Raw genomic sequence first — 12290 nt, forward strand, 5'->3', positions numbered from 1 at the left:
TGCACGATTCATTAAGAGTTTAATAAACTATCTTCTTCAATGTCTTTATTTCTAGTTAGTTTAAAGCTAATGATTGTTAAGATGTTTGCTTTACATCCACTTTATGCATGATCCGATTAGTCGACTAATCTGAAAAAATAATCGACTATTATAATAATCATTTGTGGCAGACCTACAGTAGCATTACCTGACCCTGTTAAAATGATGAATTCTGCTTTTGACAAAAAATGTTTATTTAAAAACAAGCAAACAGACTTGAACAGCTCATTCTCCATGATCCACAGCTACAAGCCAGAAGGAAGGCTGATAAAAGGCGAAGAGGAACGATGAAGAACGGGAGAGAAAATCAGACAGAAAAAGCCCCCAAACCCCCCAGAACAGAAACAAGTCAAAACAGAATCGACCAAATATTCTGACTGATAATTATTCATCACAAAACCACATAAATCTGCATTCACACCACAAAAATACAGGTGACTTTACTGTACACTGCAGAAGTTTCCAAACAGCACACAATCCACAGGCTCACTGCAGCAAGGAACTCTGGGAGATTGAGTTTAGTGGTTCCCTCATCACTTCCCCTTTCAGCTTCTTTTAAAAAAATCAATCAGAACAGAGAAAGTCTGGTCAACCACGAGTCCAACAAACTCCCAGTGGAATGTTGGCAACACCAGTTAGCCTGACACGTGCACTCACACGTGCACTCACACGTGCACTCACACCCACAGAAGTGTCAGATACAGTACAGGCAACAGCACACTTCTGAAACAGCTAAAACACTGAAAAACGCTCACGTTCTGTCCAGTTTCCGTCTGATTCTTGATGTTCCAACGAGGATTGAAGCTCGAAGAACTGAAACGAGGCAGAAGGACGCGTTCACTGAGATGGATGCAGCTTCTTTTGGTTTACTTTGGTGAGAGATTTGGGGAAGAACAGCTGATCTGATGATAGCTGATCAAATGTTTTCTTCTGCAGCCTCATCATTTAAGTGTAGCTGGTTTGAGTGACACGGCAGCGACTTTGTTCTCCCGACTGTTTCCATTGCTGCCCACAGATGTGCCTGTTCCGTCGGCCATGACACTCGGGCTCCCCGTCGTGAAGATGATCAGAAACGGATTCAAATTGGGAACAAAATGAAACAAACGTCCATCTTCTGTTTCTGATGTCATTCATCTCCATAGCAACATCTCAATAAACAAGAAAAATAAAATAGTCATTTAAAACTCAAAGCCTAACTACATTTTGACCCTAACTCCAGTGTGGGGTAATAAACTAACTCGAGTACGTGAGACATGGACACAGTGCTTTACAACGAAAACAGGAACCACAGGAGAGACGAGAAAGGCCGACGCCTACGTCCAGCCAGCAACCAAATCTAAAGGAGACGTGTAACTGTTAAGAACGGTCAGAGGACGACGTGGAGGCCTTCAGTCAGCAAATCCAGAGCTCTGCCAGGCTCCTCCGTCTCCCTCTTGTCTCTGAGGGGAGTCTCAAAGGCCACGGCACAGTGGGAGGCGGCGCAGGCGTGACCCCGCCCTTTCACAAAGTCCGACCAGGACCTCCGGTGAACCCCGCTCACTCTCTGACGTGGCGCCTCAGGGATTGGTGGATTCCATCGAAGGCCGGCCGGTCTGTGATGTTACGACTCCAACAACGCATCATCAGGTCGAAGAGAGAGGGGGGGCAGAGGGGGGGGCTGTAGAGGAAGATCTGGATGGGGGAGAGGGTTAGACTGAATGAATGCATTCACAGTTATTAGAAAAGTGAAGAAAAATATCTTCAGATAACATGAAACTTTATTTTTCACCCATAATTCTAAGTAAGGCCTGGTTCACATAGACGTGGAGCGGAGTGTGGATGGAGAGCGCGGAGAGTCGCAGGTACTCATTCGTGACGGTGGACAGACGCGTCTGCTCAGCTGTGGGTATTTACATCATCTACAATGACGTCGTCCATCTTGATGTCGCCGACTGCTCTCTGCCTCTCTCGTTAACTCTGTTTCTATTGGGCTGTGAATGTTGACGCGTTAACACGATTAATAAAACATAATTACTTTAATACGTATTGACTCCCTCAAGCACAAGTGCAGCTGTGAGGTCAGCGCAATAAAACTGTCAAAAAAACTTCAACTTTTAACGTTCTGCGATTGAGATTCTATTCAACTAAAGAGATAATATGGCATTTCTTTGTAGTTTTTGGACAACAGTGCTCTTTTATATTTAGAAATAAGGTGGAGGATAAAAGTCAGTCTGACAGCTGTACTGCAGCAGCACCTGCTATGAGATTTTTCTTATCTGCCATTTTAAACTTAGATTGTGAATAATATCCGGTGAAACTTGACATTTTCCCACTTTCTCAAACAGATATTCCTGATAATTAATATAATAAAGTCTAAATAAGAGTTTTTAAAACACTTATCCCTTTAAAAATAAATATATCTCCGAGAACTGATGGTTCCTCTCCACAGCCCGCCCTGACAGTGCAGACACCGGGGGCTGTGTCCCGAGCGCTGATCAGCCACGGTGATAGCAGGCGGCGTCCTTCTAAACTCCCGCAGATCTAGACGAGCTGCTGCAGATCAAAAGCGCTCTTTTCTGGAAAATATTTTTATTCTTAAAGTGATAAGTCTTTCTAAAATATATTATATTAATTATCAGGAATATCGGTTTAAGAAAGTGGGAAAATTTCAAGTTTCACCAGATAGTATTCACAATCTAAGTTTAAAACGGCTGAAAAGAAAACTAATGACCCAGCATTGTAGTAGTACTTGAACGCATCACTCACGGATGAATCAGAGACGTGAAAAGAGTCTCACGATGGAATCCGTGAGTAACTGAGGCTTCGAGCGTAAGAGGTGATTCATGTGTATTTTTTAAAAGATTTTTTTGTGTAATTAGTTTTAAGCTGTTGTAATTTTAATTTGTGCATGTGTAAATTGTATTTTGTATTATTTTACTTTTTGTAATCTTTTTACTTATGCACAAAACGTATTATATGACTTACCAATCAAGAATACACACGCACAAATCCTTATTTATGGCCAAATCAAGAATTATGGATCCACAAATGGGAGTGAGTCTATTTTCTCTCCATATCTTTAGAGCTGCTGTGTTCACCAAGTGGACCTCATATGAATGTTTTTGTAGAGTGTAAATCCTGATGCAGAGGATGGAAGAAGATTCCTCCTCTCATCTCCAAACACTTTTTCCTGTCAGAGGAAACCTTTTGTGTTGTCTCCTGTTCAGAGGAGAACTATGAAAGAAAACTGAAATTGACCTAAATGTCTTTAAAAAAATTGTAGTAAAATTTATTAAAAATCCCTAATATGTACCAATTTTGCAAAAATATTTAGTGTGTTGCTTAAATATGAACTAAACTACACATTAGAACAAAAAACCTCAGTAGACGCCAAATTAGCCAAAAAAGCTATCTTGCTGCTTGAATACTAGCTAAACTCAAAAATTACCCAAAACTACTCAGAAAACTCAATTTGTCAAAACGTTAGGATTTTGCTAAAATAGAAAATAACTCTGAATTATCCTAAAAAAACCTTCAGCAGAAAACAAATGAGCCAAAAACGTTAGCATGTTGCTAAAAGAAAAAAGCTAAACTCCTAAATAGCCTGAAATTCCTCAGTTAACTAAATTTGTCACAAATGTTAGCATGTTGCTAAAATATTAGGTAAACTCCAAATTTTTGGAACATTTCTGTGAAAGATGAGAATACAGTCCATGAATATATTTAAGACTTGGCATCTGAAACAAGGAACTGTTTCTCACAAAAGACAAAAAATATCTCCTAAGAGCTGAAACAGATCATAACCATAGAAGTGAAGTTATCATCAGACGATATCCGATGATGGAGGCCTGCTCCGTCTCACCTGTCTGCCCTGGTTCCTGAAGAACTCGCCAGTGTTCTCTATGACCTGTTCGTCGGACAGCAGGCTGTAGGGCTGCTCCTTACACAGAGTGAAGATCTCCCACAGGGTGACCCCAAACGCCCACACGTCACTCGCTGTGGTGAACTTGCCCTGGACAGAAGGACAGGGGTCACTGGACCGAAGCAGGGTGCAACACCAGGGACGACCTGAAGGTGTCAGCGTGACAGCACTTCTGTTTCTGCTTAGAGAGCAAAGTTCTCTGGAGTAGGGCTGCAACAATTAGTCGGCGAATCAACTATTAAAATAGTCGAGGACTAATTTAAAAATCGATTATTCTTTACTTTATATTGTTTGTAGTCAGAGTGTAGTAAAGTTGAACAAAGCTATGAGCAAATTTCAGCGATAAAAAATTGTTATATTTGAGTCCGTGAGATCAGAACTTTGTCTTTTGAGAAAAATGGTTTCTTTCTTTCAGATGCTAAGCCTTAAATATATTCATGGGCTATATTTTCATCTTTTAAAGTAAGTTTTACAAATTTCCTTAATATTTTGGCAAAATGCTAATGTTTTTTCGGCTAATTTGTTATCTACTAGGGTATTTTTTAGGCAAATTTAGAGTTTAGCTTCTATTTTAGCGACAGGCTAACAGTTTTGACAAATTTGGTTTACTGAGGAATTCTAGGCTATTTTGAAGTTTAGCTTTTATTTTAGCAACATGCTAACATTTTTGGCTAATTTGTTTTCTACTGAGGTTTTCTAGGCTAATTTAGAGTTTAGCTTCTAGATTTTTGACCAATTTGGTTTAGTTGAGAAATTTTAGGCAATTTTGGAGTTTAGCTAGTATTTAAGCAACGAGCTAGCTTTTTTGGCTAATTTGACATCTTCTAAGATTTTTTTTGTCTAATTTGTAGTTTAGTTCATATTTAAGCAACACACTGAAAATTTTGCAAAATTGTTTAGGGATTTTTAACCATTTTTACTACAAACTTTTCTTTAGGTCAATTTCCGCATTTTTTCATATGTCTTTAATGAAGTTTCCAGTCTATCAAATTTAACATTTTGCAAATAGCTTTTGGATTTTCAAATTGGGATTTGCAAATCCCTTCAGCATTTGAAGTAAATTGTGTCACCATTTTTAGCAAAAAGCTTCAGCATCTTTAGAGACTACTTTCAACAAAAAGCATTCACATTAGCATTATCACAGGTAGTGCTATATATCTAGTTTTTAGTTAGTTTAAAGCTAACGATGGTTAAGATGTGTGCTTTACATCCACTTTACACAATACCTGATTAGTCGACTATTAAAATAATCTTTTGTGGCAGCCCTACTCAAAAGACACACATAATATAATAATACAATAATAAACGCATATCTTGCTGGGGTTCAAGTCTTGTAAATGAGGGCTCACCTGATCCCTCACTGCTTCATGCTTACCTACAAGACGGTTTTCTGTTTCAGAATTCAAAATATCTACTGAATATAAATACAAAAACAGGTCAAGTGAAGCTGTGAGAGCTGCTGCGGCCGTGTCCTCACCAGCAGGATGCTCTCCCAGGCCATCCATCGGATGGGCAGCACCGCTCGGCCCTGGATGCGGTAGTAGTCGCTGCTGTACAGGTTCCTGCTCATCCCAAAGTCGGCGATCTTGATGGTGAGGCGGCGGTCCACCAAGCAGTTCCTGGTGGCCAGGTCGCGGTGCACAAAGTTCAGAGATGCCAGATACTTCATCCCCGATGAGATCTGCACCGCCATGTGGAGGAGGTCGGACAGGCTGAGGACAGGAGGGAGAGGTGAGGAGGAGGAGCTGCACAGAGGGAGCCTGCAGACCGGGACTCCGCCCACCTGACCGAGGGGATGCTGTTGGCGTGTGTCAGCGTGCTCTCGATCTCGCGCTGCGACAGGAACATGTTGAGGTCTCCGTTCTCCATGTACTCCGTCACCATGCACAGCGGGTCGGACGACACGCACACGCACAGCAGCCGGATGATGTTGGGGTCGTCCAGCCGAGACATGATCTTGATCTCCTTCAAGAAGTCGTTCCTGAGGGTTGAAGGGACAAAGACGCTCGCTTGAGAGCTGTTGACAGATGATCTTCACAGCCAGAGAGGAGCAGCTCGGTTAGAATGTTTACTGACAAGTTTAACTAGTTCCAGTGTTTGCCTACACAAGTCAGTTATTCAAGCTATAAACTGACCAATCAGATGCCTCCATATAAGTATCTGCTCTCACATCCAACGTTTGATGCTTCTGATTGACAGGTTTCAAGTGACAGGGACATGGACTTCCAACAAGCTCACTCCTGATTGGCGAGGGTGGTCACCATAGAAACGATGACTCATACAGACTTGGACCAATCACTGCTTACTGACATCACCTAGATTCAACAAGGTGGTGTCTATTTGTTGGAGTGTAACATATCACAAAACTCAAGGTTTTAGGGTCACGGTTCGGATCATCTATCGGATCAGTAAAAAGTTAAAAAAAAAAAAAAAAAACAACAGATAAAAGCCAAAAATAACTTTCTTTAAAAGTTTTAAAACATATTTAAGAAAACTTCAAAGCATACATATACACTCACACATCTTTGATCATAAACAAAAATGTAAAAACATTTATTTTCTGATTACAGTTACATGTCTGGAGACCAAATCTACAAAAACTGAGAGAAAAGAATGCTGAGTATGCAATTTCTCCCGACTCATAAATATTAAATCTTAAATAAATAAGTTCAAATTAAACTTTCATATTTTTTTTTGTATTAATTGTAGTATTGAAACTGTGGGAACACTTAAATATTTCAAATAATGATTATTATCCATAGTACATGTGCAGGTGAGGCACTGCCACGCCCACTTTTCCTGGTGATTTTTGATACTTTTGTCTTGCCGTACTGCCTTTTCTCTGACCCCAGGAGCAGCTGCTGCTCCTCACTGGGATTCTGAACCCAGACACGGAGACGTGTACTAATACTTTGGTTCAGCACTTCAAAATACATAAACTTGACCTCTCAGTATCCGCGTCCTCCACGACGAGTTCCAGAAAAGTTTTTGATTGAAGCTCCTCCCACATGTGGCGGGAACTTCAAGTTAACAGACTTTTGGATAAAGATGCAACTTTGATTCTTGTTAGAACAAAGACGGTGTACAGAACATGAATTTGACGCTAATTGCATTCGATACAATTGATTTTAATAATGCACGCGAGGTACATATATTTAGCTAATATTTCAGCAACACGCTAGCTGTTTAGGCTAATAAAAGTATTTTAGGCTGTTTTGGAGTTTAGCTATTTTTTCAGCTTCCTGCTAGCTGTTTTGGCTAACCTATGTTTTTTTATGCTAATTTGGCATTTAGCTAACACTTTAGCTGGCTATCAGCTTTAATGTTTTCAGCATCAGTGATTTCAGCATCTTCAGCGGTCAAATTCAGCTTACAGCATTCACACTAGCATTATCTCAGGTAATGATATATATCTAGTTTATAGTTATGTTAAAAAGTTACAGTTTTAAAGTTTTATAAATGTAGTGTTAGAGTGTTCAATAAAGGTTTATCCTGTTTGACTCGTGACCTAAGGTGTGTTTTAGATTTTGGCCCCTTGTGTGATTGACTTTGATGACCATGTTTTATATAATCTGTTGTTTTTCGTGTCATTTTTGAATAAATCATTTCCAGATCCAGACAAACACAGAGATGATGTTAATTCATTTGGTTAACGAGATTATCAGTTTTCTCTTCTTCCAAATCAATAACATCTTTTGCTCTGTAATAAGATTAACTTGCTGATTGTTTTTATTTACTTTTCATTGTACAATATTCATTCTGTCCCTCACTCATGAGGAGGCCGCCTGCATACGGTAGTTGTTGTTTTTTCTTTATCCTATACAAAGCCAAAACTTTGTCTAATTGATCCATAAGTGGACAGTGGTGTGGCTGTACCGGGCCTGAAGGGTGGCGTCGGCCCTCAGCTGTTTCACCGCCACGAGCACTGGCCGGCCGTCTCTGTCAGGGAGGGGCGACCCCTCCCCCAGGAATTCTGGAAGCCCCTCAGCCTCGCACAAATGCACCTGAGGAGAAGCAGATCAGGGCTGTTGAATCCAGACCCGCACGGAACCAGAACGTCCTGCCGGCGTCCACACCCACCTCTCCAAACTGCCCCTCCCCGAGCTTCTCCCTGAAGATCAGCTGTTGCCGCGGAAACTCGGCGGCAGAGATGTCCTTCCTGGTGAGGGAGTCCACGGTGAGGGCGGGGACGGCGTACATGTTGCTGCCCGTGACGCCCTGCAGCCGGATGATGTCGGTCTCCGCGTAGTGGGGCGCGTTGCTATGGAAACTCTGGTGTGGGGTGCACTGTGTGACGTCCGGCTCTGCGTAACCCCCCCCACAAGCTGTGGGACGTCAGAGAGGATCCATTAACATGAGTGATTAAGGAAGCCTGAGGTTTTATGCAGACGACTCTCTGATTTACTTTGAATTCAAGTTCCTTCACTGAACACCAACAGATTCTGCTCTGGTTTAGGAGGAAAACGGATCAGAGGTCATCAGGATTCTGACCAGAACCAAGAGAACCGAGCTAACCTCTGCTTTAAGTCATTTATAGACAGATGCCATAAATTCTTAAGAAAAATTTTCAATCTCCTCCATAACACAGACACTTGAGAGAAGATCTATTACCAGAACCATGGGTCAGAACCAACAGAACCCACTTCCTGTTTAACTTTTAAAGCTCAACACTTTCTCAACATCTTTACTGCATCATTTTTGCCAATTGAGATGTTGGGATTTTTGTTTTTGCAGTAATATTTTTTTTCTTATTGAGGTTTTGTCTCCATCTGTGACTCAGTCTGAATATTCTCAGTGGGTTTCAGCCTTTAACTGCAGACAATGAGGAATCGGTCACACAAACACTTCAAATGACTGTCAGTCAGGAGAAGGGAGACACTTTTCTGTTTGTCACACCTTTCAGGTCTTACCACGCAACCAGCCCGGGGTCATGTGACAGGAAGTCAGCAGGAGGACGTCATAGAGAGGATTACCGAGGAGGAGAGCGGAGGAAGAGGAAATGAGGAAAGGAGCAGAGAGATCTGGAAGAAAATAGGAGAACAAGCGTGTAGAGTGAGCAGGTCTATAAGGTGAGGAGACATGCAAAGTGTTCACCAGGATCAAGTGATGAGAGGATGAGAGAAGAAGAAGAAAGATCCTAAAACCAGGACAGAGATGCTCTACGGCAAACTGAAAATGTCGCTGATAACCATTAAAGCACAGACATAGCACTGCTATCAGGTCAATGCTAGCTTGAAATGTTCATAACAAATCCAGACTGAGGAAAAACTAGAACTAGAAAAGTCGTATTACCTGCGATAATGCTAGTGTGATGGTGACGCCATTTACTTTAATCGCTGAAGGAATTTGCTCAAGATACAAAAGCTATCTTCAAAATGCTAACTTTGCTAAAAGACTGGAAATTTCATTAGAGAAATATGAAAGAGCGCTGAATTTGACCAACATTTCTGAAAAAAATTGTAGTAAAATTTCTTTAAAATTATTAATAAATGCCAATTTTACAAAAATATTTAGCATGTTGCTTAAATAAAAGCTAAACTCCAAAAAACTTCAGTAGATGCCAAATTAGCCAAAAATGCTAGCACATTGCTTAAATACTAGCTAAACTCCAAAATAGCCTAAAATTCCTCAGTACACTAAATTATTCAAAAACATTAACCTGCTGCTAAAATAGAAGCTAAACTCTAAATTAGGTTATAAAAACCTGAGTAGATAACAAATTAGCTAAAAATGTTAGCATGTTGCTTAAATACTAGCTAAAATGCAACCAAGAGTCGTTTCAAACATAATTCTTTAGAAGTTTTTATGAACTGATCGAACTTTTGACTTCAAATTCCAATGGTTTTGTTGCAGGCATCATAACAAATATCCGTCTTCCTTCACTCTGTGACCGAACACTGAACCGGACATTGTTCCACAACGTCAACCACAGTAACATTTCCTTCCAGAAGCAGGAAATTCTCTGTAAATTCCCCCAAACACAGATGTTTGCTGGATTCTTTCCAAAGCTCCCTGGCTTTGAAATGAAACCAGCCTGGGTCAAAAGCAGTTTGTATGGTCAGGGCTGTCAAATTATCACATTTATTGGGATTATTTAATTGCACGGTCATTTAAGAAAGATATAAGTGTTAAATAAATTACTAGAACGTTAGTCCTGTAATAGGCCTGTTTTTGAGTTGAAATTGTTTTTTTTTTGTTTTTTTTTATACAGTGGACTGTCAAAAAAAAAAAACTTTTTTTCAGTTCCAACTTTTTTTTTTAATCTGAAAGTGAGAATTCGACAAAAAGGACTGGGGCTGTGTTTGCAGATTCGCTGCAATGCAGGTTCCACATCTGAACTCCAGCGCTCTCACCTGACGCCTCGGCGCTCTGCGGCAGCTCTGGAAGCTTGTTTCTCAGCATGGACGGGTTCTGGTACGCTGGGTTCAACAGAAACACCCTCTCATAGTGTGGATCGGTGCTGGCCGGGCCTGAAGACAGAACACCACAAGAACTAGATTACGAAAACAGACATTTATTTTCCTTTATTAAATAAAAACACACATTCCGGATCAAAGTTGCCTCAAGGTGCTACACAAAAGACAAAGAGCCATCAGAACAAGCTATATCAGGGGTGTCAAACTCAATCACACAAGGGGCCAAAATCCAAAATACACTTCAGGTCGAACAGGATAAACATTTATTGAACACTCTAAAACCACAGTTTTTAAACTTTAAAACCGTAACTTTTTAACATAATTATGAACTGGATTTATAGCATTACCTGTGATAATGCTAGTGTGAATGCTGTAAGCTGAATTTGGCCGCTGAAGATGACAGTGCTGATAGCAGAAGACACTGAAGCTGATAGTTTGCTAAAATATTAGCTTAAAACCAAATTAGCCTAAAAAACTGCAAAAATACCTAATTTAGCCAAAACAGCTAGCATAAAGATAAAAAAGTAGCTTAACTCCAAAACAGCATAAAAAAAATATTCAAAAAATCAAAAACAGCTAGCATGAAGCTGAAAAATAACTAAACTATAAAACCTAAAACACTGAAAAAGCCTAACTTAGCCAAAAACAGCTAGCATGTAGCTGAAATATTAGCTAAACTCCAAAACAACTTAAAAACATCTTAGTAAATGCCAAAATAGTCCAAAAAGCAAACAGAATGACAATTTTTTAAAACTTTAAAACCGTAACTTTTTAATATAATTATGAATAATAAAAAGACAGGAAAATTATTTGAGAATAAATCAACTTAAACCTTAAATAACTTTCAATATTTTAATATCTATAAAAATGTATTTTGTCAAAATTATACAAGTTAGAAATAAGCTCAAGATAACATCGGGCCATTAATAACTTTAAATTGAAATGAACTGGAGGGCCGGATCCGGCCCCCGGGCCTCGACTTTGACACGTGTTTTATATGATCCAATGATCCAATCTGCTTGGGATCAAACCAAATATTTTTTTAAGACTTTTTCAGGCTAAAAACAGTCAGGGTCAAAGAAAAACCAACAAGACCAGATGACCAGACTTTAAATTTGTGGCCAAACGTTGATGCTTTAATCATTGACGGACCGTCGCCGTCAGCTGACAGAGCGGTTACTCGTCTTTCCTCTGATCCGTCAAACCATGAAGCCACACAGGAAGGGAAACCAGCGCGTGGCCCTCTACCTGTGGGGGCGTGTCCAGCACGGGGGGGCACAGGTGGGGTCTGCATGATGATAGTGTCGCTGCAGGACGACAGCCGGATCGTCACCTCTTCATCCAAGATCTGGCGTGGAGCCTGCAGAGGATTCATGACCAGAGGTGACGGGAACGATACAGAATAGAAACTGGACAAATTCTTTGTCTTTTCTGACATTCACTGTGTTCAAGTCAGAACTCCAGAATAATTGCCACCTGCTGTATGTTTACAACCAATAATCATCATCCTGGAGGTTTGTAGCAGACATCAGAAGTTAGATCCAAACCGATCTATGAGTGACTAATACTAAATCTGGATGATGAATGATGGATGGAGGAAGGGATGATGGATAATGGAAGGATGGATGGATGGATGATAGAAGGATTATGAATGGATGGATGGATGATGGATGGATTATGAATAGATGATGGATAATGGAAGGATGGATGATGGATGGATGGATGGACGGATGGATGGATGGATAAATGGATGATAGATGGAATGATGGATGGATGATGGATGGATGATGGATGGATGAAATGGATGGAAGATGGATGGATGGATGAAATGGGTAGATGGATGGATAAATGGATGATGGATGGATGATGGAATGATGGATGGATGGTGGATGGATGAAATGGATGGAAGATGGATGGATGGATGGAATGGATGA

General features: G+C 40.4%; 1 protein-coding gene and 1 long non-coding RNA gene across 4 annotated transcripts in view; one reads left to right on the forward strand and one right to left on the reverse strand.

The window, feature by feature from the left end:
• Positions 1-215: 215 nt before the first annotated feature.
• The window catches only part of ddr2l (discoidin domain receptor family, member 2, like), a 31973-nt gene continuing 19898 nt past the window's right edge, over positions 216-12290 (reverse strand). For all 3 annotated transcript variants that reach the window (XM_024260253.1, XM_024260249.1, XM_036213508.1), the window contains exons 12-19: positions 11605-11716; positions 10294-10410; positions 8021-8265; positions 7817-7944; positions 5724-5921; positions 5418-5652; positions 3881-4030; positions 216-1710 (exon numbers count right to left, since the gene is read on the reverse strand). In XM_024260253.1, the coding sequence (XP_024116021.1) occupies positions 1576-1710; positions 3881-4030; positions 5418-5652; positions 5724-5921; positions 7817-7944; positions 8021-8265; positions 10294-10410; positions 11605-11716 (1320 nt within the window). In that variant the 3' untranslated portion in view covers positions 216-1575. The remainder of the gene's footprint in view (positions 1711-3880; positions 4031-5417; positions 5653-5723; positions 5922-7816; positions 7945-8020; positions 8266-10293; positions 10411-11604; positions 11717-12290) is intronic.
• LOC118599136 lies at positions 5864-6376 on the forward strand. The gene is made up of 2 exons (XR_004948429.1): positions 5864-5998; positions 6140-6376. It is a non-coding gene; the product is annotated as an uncharacterized LOC118599136 (long non-coding RNA).

The sequence above is a fragment of the Oryzias melastigma genome, linkage group LG9 (genome assembly GCF_002922805.2).
Source record: "Oryzias melastigma strain HK-1 linkage group LG9, ASM292280v2, whole genome shotgun sequence".
NCBI lineage: Eukaryota > Metazoa > Chordata > Actinopteri > Beloniformes > Adrianichthyidae > Oryzias > Oryzias melastigma.